This window comes from Sander lucioperca, chromosome 14 (genome assembly GCF_008315115.2).
Source record: "Sander lucioperca isolate FBNREF2018 chromosome 14, SLUC_FBN_1.2, whole genome shotgun sequence".
NCBI classification, from domain to species: domain Eukaryota; kingdom Metazoa; phylum Chordata; class Actinopteri; order Perciformes; family Percidae; genus Sander; species Sander lucioperca.
In genome coordinates this window covers 19,480,782-19,487,269 of record NC_050186.1, presented here as the reverse complement: position 1 = coordinate 19,487,269, position 6,488 = coordinate 19,480,782, and the positions used below count along the sequence as shown (strand labels likewise).

General features: G+C 44.8%; 1 protein-coding gene across 1 annotated transcript; it reads right to left on the bottom strand.

The window, feature by feature from the left end:
• Positions 1-894: 894 nt before the first annotated feature.
• Positions 895-5,118, bottom strand: si:dkeyp-92c9.2 (uncharacterized protein LOC571482 homolog). The gene is made up of 2 exons (XM_031295800.2): positions 4,552-5,118; positions 895-3,686 (listed from the first exon to the last, which is right to left on the bottom strand). The coding sequence occupies exon 2, from the start codon at positions 3,488-3,490 to the stop codon at positions 2,498-2,500; it is 993 nt and encodes a 330-aa protein (XP_031151660.1). The 5' UTR covers positions 3,491-3,686; positions 4,552-5,118; the 3' UTR covers positions 895-2,497.
• Positions 5,119-6,488: the final 1,370 nt, after the last annotated feature.

Genomic DNA, 6,488 nt, shown 5'->3' with positions numbered 1-6,488 from the left:
AAGACACAAGTGTCCTTGTCAAAGCCGGGGCCAGAGAGAGCTGCACTGACCGCAACAACGAGCCTAAAATGGCTGCCAGTCAAAGCTCCAGAAAGAGAAACGGTCGTGTCTCGGCTCACTGCCTTCACTCCTCTCTGGTTGACTGTTGTGAGCTCATGCCAGATCCCTCAGGCGGGCAGGGAGGCAGGCTTGACTCCAATAAACCCGGGTGAGCCGGAGTAGACAGCAGGGTTGAGCTTTGGGTCTCTGAAGGCCTCCAGTTTGTTAGAGCAGGATTTGAAGGCTGCACAGGGAAGTGTGGCACCAAATCTCATTGGGTTCTGAACTGTTTACTTATTTCCTCATGTTTTCATCCCTCGCTCCCTCTCTCTATTTGATTGGGTGGGAGGATTAGGACTGGATTACCCAAGGAGGGGATGTGTAGCAGAGTGTGTTTGTTTGCATGTGTGCAAAGGTCGGATCTTACAGAGGATGCTTGTTTATAATATGACCTTGTGGAGTTGGGAGTATATACTGTAGCGTTACAGCAAAGTGTGCAAGAGTGACTGCCACATGGAGGAGGGGAGTGGAAAACCTCCAGATACTCCAACACAATTAGGTTAAGACTTTGCCACAAGCTATTGTGGCCAACACATCTTGGTGGAAGTCAAGCATCCATGTTTTTAGGTTTGAAGCAGCTTCCTGAACCAAATCATCTTACTGTAAACCTGGGGGGTTCACCCTTTTTGTTTTAATACCCAGAAATTAGTAAATGTATCTGTTTTGAACAGGTATAAAAAACATTTGCATCCCATATCCTTTGTAGTTTAGCTGTTTATTGTCTTTTTAAGCCACTCTGGTGCGTAATTAGCAGCTAATTTATGCAGTCCCACAATTTTGTATCCATTATTTTGGAGCTATCAGCCTCGAAACATGAACTGTAAACTTTGGTGACCTCTTGCAGCAGGAATCTAAACTACTTTTGGACGTCCAGGGAAATAAAATCCCAGCGTAATAGTAACGATGAACCTTGGGCTCATCTGTGACCGTCTCTTGCAACACACATTAAAATGCATGGGAAATAGAGATTGAAGGCATTGAAGCACAAATGCCAATGGTTCATTCAAGGGAATAATCTAGCAAGAGACGAGAGTAGAGGGAAAACAAGCATCTTGATGGCAGATGAGGATGCGCAGGTGAGTGATGAGAAAGTGGGACAAATTCAGAAGCAACAACAACAAAACCCTTCAACCACAACAGCAGAGAGCTTCACTGCCTTGGCCTTGGACTCTGAGCTGCACATGTGTGTCACACAGCGTTTCTTTCATGCACCGAGGGGAATAAAGTGCATGCAACAGGGTATTTAAATGTGTGTACATTTGCGTGTGTGTTTACAGTCCAGCATGGTCCAGTTTGGCCTGGATTAGCCACTGAAGCGTTGCAGGGCTGCCGAGTGGACAATGGGGGCAGAGGTTGAGAGAGGGGAGGGGCTGCAGTAATCTGCTAATCTCATTAATACCACGGCCTGTGGGTGCCCTGTCAACAAGATGCAGGGAACAAAAGGATGGAGTAAACAGCTGATAACCCTGGCTGCTGTGCACTGCACAATGCCTACATATACACACATGGCCATGCATTCACTCACACGTCAATCTTAAATTCTGCTTCCACCAGTACACTCTCCTGAGATGAGATAAAATAGAAACACAGAGGCAGGTTCGAGTGAGTAAAAAAAAAACAAAAAAACAGCAACTGTCCCCTCAGGCCCGAAGACCCTCAAAAGGCTCCACAAAACACTGCCTGGTCGTTTTGCTTTACTGATTTCACAGCGCACAGCAGGACCTAACATGGACCTCTCAGCTGTTCCCATCAGTCTGAGTCAGTTTGCACTGCTGGCACATGGTGCTTAGCCAGCAGCGGATGTCAACATGTCTCCTTGTGTTGTCATGGAAAATATAACTTGGCCTCGGTGGATTATACTGTCTGTTTAATTCTTCTGTGAAGCCACTCTACGTTTAGAATATAACCAGTGAAAATCCTTGGTGGTATTTTGTAGAGTGATGATGGCATCTTCTTGTCCTGTACACACTGACTGATCACATTCAGAGAGGTGGGTGAGGATGCTGGGAGGCCTGGCTGTGCGGATCCAGAGTGGCAGCTGGGACGACTGGGACCAGACACATGGAGTCAGATAGGACAGGAGGACCAAATGGTTCCTCAATTCAAGTAAAAAAGTGGATATTCCAGGACAAAAACACAACTGTGAGCCTTTGTTAGCCAATTATCTTGAGGGGGGGGGGGGGGGTTTAATTCCATATTTATATCTGTGGATGGATGGGACAATGGCAACAAACACCGATGGAATCATTAAATATGTCGACATAACTCTGTGAAGATAGTCCTTCATTGCTCCTGCAAGGCAGCAGAGGAAGGAAAGGGGAGAGGAATCTGTACGAGACAAATGTGTGTGTCTGTGTGCATGAGTGTACGAAAAGGCATGCGGTCAGCAAACTTCCTCTCATCGATCCAGCACCCGACTATAGTCCTGCGGGCTGCAGCCGCCTTCACTCTTAAGTTCAGCAAATACTTGTGTGAAAAAGTGTGGGTCTGCATTGATGCGCAGCATCTTGGAGCTGGTGGCATCGATGATGGCGAGGCAACGGTCCCAGAAGGCCTCCTTACCCACCTCAACCAGGAAGGGCTTGAGCGGGTACGAGATCTCGTTGCCCATGTAGGAGTAGGACAGGTAGAGGCAGGTGAGCAGGATGGCTTGCAGCTCGTGCTCTGACGCCACAAGGTCGCCATCCACAACGTCACGGCACAGCATGTAGACGAAGACCACATTTGCCGGCGTGACGAAGGCCTGGTCCTGCCAGCCCTGCAGCAGCAGTGAGCGATCCACAGCCCGCAGCCACAGCACCGGGTCGGCCGGAGACAGATGCTTCAGGCGGTAGCAGCGACAGCACAAGAACTCCCCCAGGCAGCGCAGGAGCTCGCTGGTGGACGCCTGGACGATGACGCGCTTCGGGGACGAAGTCACCGTCCCTTGGGGAACTTTTTTCACAGAGGAGAGCTGTTGGGACTTGCTGTAGCCAAATCCGTGCCCTTGGCCCATCCCCAGGCCGTAGCCGAGCCCCAGACCCAATCCTGCTGGGCCCTCGTAGCTGGACAGGTTGGCACATGACAGTGACTTCTTCACATTCTCGCGGTTGAGGTGCAACAGGGGGTCCTTTTGGTAGATGTTGATGTTGTTGTTGTTGTTGAGAGGGTCTCCGAGAGCCACTTGACCGCCGGAGCCTTTCTTGGAGTTGCCCTTCTTCTTTGTTGAAGCCACCAGTCGCTTCCAGGTGAGCGCCGGGAGGAAGATAGACTGTCCCCTCTTCAGCCCGCGGTCTTTCTGGCTGTTGAGAGAGCGGCTGCTGATGCTCGGGTAGTGGCTGAGCGAGCCAGGTCGGTCGTCATAGTAGCCTGATTTCCGAGAGCCGGGTGACAGTGATAGTACAGTGCCCATGGTGAGTCAGTGCTCTACAGATATACTGCCTTACTGCTATTGTGTAGCCTATAGGAGACGTGTTTGAAGCAAAGCTCTCTTTTATTTCTTTTTATCCAGCAGATGAGAACTCTCAACAAGGAAACAGCATGAAGAGATGAGTGCAGACATTTCAATGTGAGCTGAACATAGTTTAAATGACTGTGGCTGCAGAGACCTGCAACATTAAAACACAGGAAGAGAGAATTTAAACAAATGGACAGTAAAGTAATAACTCCAATTCCAATTATAAATCCATATGGGCCATATACTGTAAGTGTAAAGTGACAGAAACCTCTTCACTACCTCCCCAGCCATTACAAGCTTATGCTGTGCAGACAAACATGATTAAAAACCCACTTAACTTTATACTTACAGTTCCTGCTTAAACTACTTAAACAGCTATTTTGTATATATTTGTTTCGGTTTCTGTAGTTATTCTTTATTATTATTCATGTTTATTTTGTTTGTTTCTGTATGTATGCACCAATCACCAAGTCAAATTCCATGTAAGGTAACTATTGTGGCACTAAATTCCTTTCTGATTCTAATTCTAAATTCCTTTCTGATATTCAGTTGAGGAGATCCCAAAGTTTCCAAAGATACCAAACCTGTCAGGATGAATATTTGGGCAAATGTGCATAAAATGTTGTAAAAACATTGATATTTGCATTCAGCTGTGTTTTATACATGTGTGACAGCCTACTGCAACGCATTCTCACGAACAGTGGAGTAAGACAATTTACTTAAACCTTTAAGGGGAAATAAATGGGTACAGCCAGGTTTCAAGGGTTTAACAAACAGCCTGGATTAAAAACTATTAAAAGGACTCCAGTTTTTCTCTGAATGACTAAACGAAGATGGTAAATAGTGCGTAAAGAACACATTGTATGCTTTTTACGCACATTATTTACTTCTGTAATAAGATAATTATTAGAAATAAAAAGATAATAAACGTTCCTATTTAAGATTAAAATGATTACAACATTAATCTTAACATGTATCTCCATCACTGTCCTCCTCAGAACTGCTCTGATGCTCACCTGTGTGTATGAGATGTCCGGGTACGAGATGATTCTTTTTGCCGCAGTCCGCGATGGAGCAAAGATCTAAAGGAAAGCAAAACAAATGCGTTGTTTCTGCAGCCACAGCCGATAACTAGATACGGCAGCGAGCAGGATACTGATCTGTCTGCAGAACTAGAGGCAGAAAGTCACTCTTGCAAAAGCTTTGAGCTACTCTTTTTCAAAGATGTTGAAGTGTGGAACAACGCGTCGGTCCTCGCCAGGAGGGAGGCAGGTGTCATCCTCTGCTGCACCTCAAACCTCAGGCGAGAATGAGGGCTGACTTTGTTGTGAGTAATTGTCTTGTCGTTTGTGTCTCCATGTCTGAAATGCAAACTTTCAGAGTGTCTGAGTCCTTTCAATGCATTCCATCTCTTAGATCCGAGCGCACAGTCTCCTCTGACTTCTCCCGGCTCTGTGCAGCTGCGTGTCCGCACTCTGAGCTCTTCAGCCGCCTACAGACCGGTGATCGGTCCCGGCAGTCCGACCTGTGAACGGGCTCCTCACACATTAGAGGCTCAGCAGCCAGTGAGAGCACAGAGCGACTCTTCACATAACCCGCGACACTGACTCCTCCTAACGGGACTCAGCTGCCGACACACGCACGCACGCACGCACGCACGCACGCACACACACACACACACACACACACACACACACACACACACACACACACACACACACACACACACACACACACATTTCATTAGATTAACCTTAATTTCTGCACATGTATTTAAACATAAAAAACAACAAAACAACAAATGCAATTAATAACTGATTATTAAACTAATATAAAATTGCTTTTTTTTTATAAATTCAATTTATAGTTGATTCACAATCTTAATCTGAAAAGTTACTATAGTTGTTAAATTAATGTAGAAAAAAAAGTACAATATTTGCCTCTGATTTGTAGTGGAGTACAAGTATAAAGTTGCAGAAAAGTAAAGTGCAAGTATAGCCTACCTCAACATAAGCTGCAGCACTTGAGTAAATGTCCTCATTCCATCACTGTAATAGTACTGGTAGTAGCAGCAGCAACAGTAGTAATACTTGTTGTTTAATAAGTTACTCTAAATGTTGCACAAATCCTTATGCCAGCTCTGAACAAAGTAAAAACACTCTCAAAACTGCTAATGGTGCAGAATGCATGCATAATGGCTTTAAAGAAGTTGTACAATATTCCCTGTTCACAGGGAGGTAAAACTGTAGGTTCACATTGATTTATAGGAGCATTACATTTTTTATAAGACTCTGATCTGTTCATACACCTCCCTCAAATCTGTGTTGTTGTTGTGCTGCCCCTGTGCTTTTGTATGGCAAAGTTAACACCATGTTTTTTGTTTCTTTGTTTCTGTAATACCCTTTAGAGACTTATAAGGCTTTATGAATCACATCCAATTAACAAGAGAAATATTTATATCAGATTATGATGAAGGTATGGTGGGTAACCCACACCTGGGAGATTTTTACTCCAGGTTGGAGTGAGTAAGCCTCCCTCACGTGATGGTAGGTCTGGTCATATTATGCAACTGTCTTCATCATCACATCCGGTATTGTATTGAGCTGCCTGAGCTGTTGAGTATAAGAGGATCAGATACAACATTTAGAGGGACAGGCAATACAAGATTGTTCATTCAGATTTGGTTAATAAGTTCACAAGTTGTAACTAATGGGCTTAATTACAAAAATGAATGATTTACTATCGCTTTATAGATCATTTATCGATCAGCCATTACTAAAAACAACTTTTGGTTTGCTGCTAAAAAATCTTGTTGAGTGGTTGGACCATTACTTGGACAATCATTTATTACCAACTTTGTGACAAATTTGCAACTGCAGACTTGACAGCTGAGTGAGAAACCCATTTATCAGTACTAAGATTTATAACTGAATTATTGCCAAATAAAAGGTAA

Excerpts from the sequence above, each read along its gene's own strand:
- si:dkeyp-92c9.2 (XM_031295800.2), bottom strand. The coding sequence starts at position 3,490 with ATGGGCACTGTACTATCACTGTCACCCGGCTCTCGGAAATCAGGCTAC.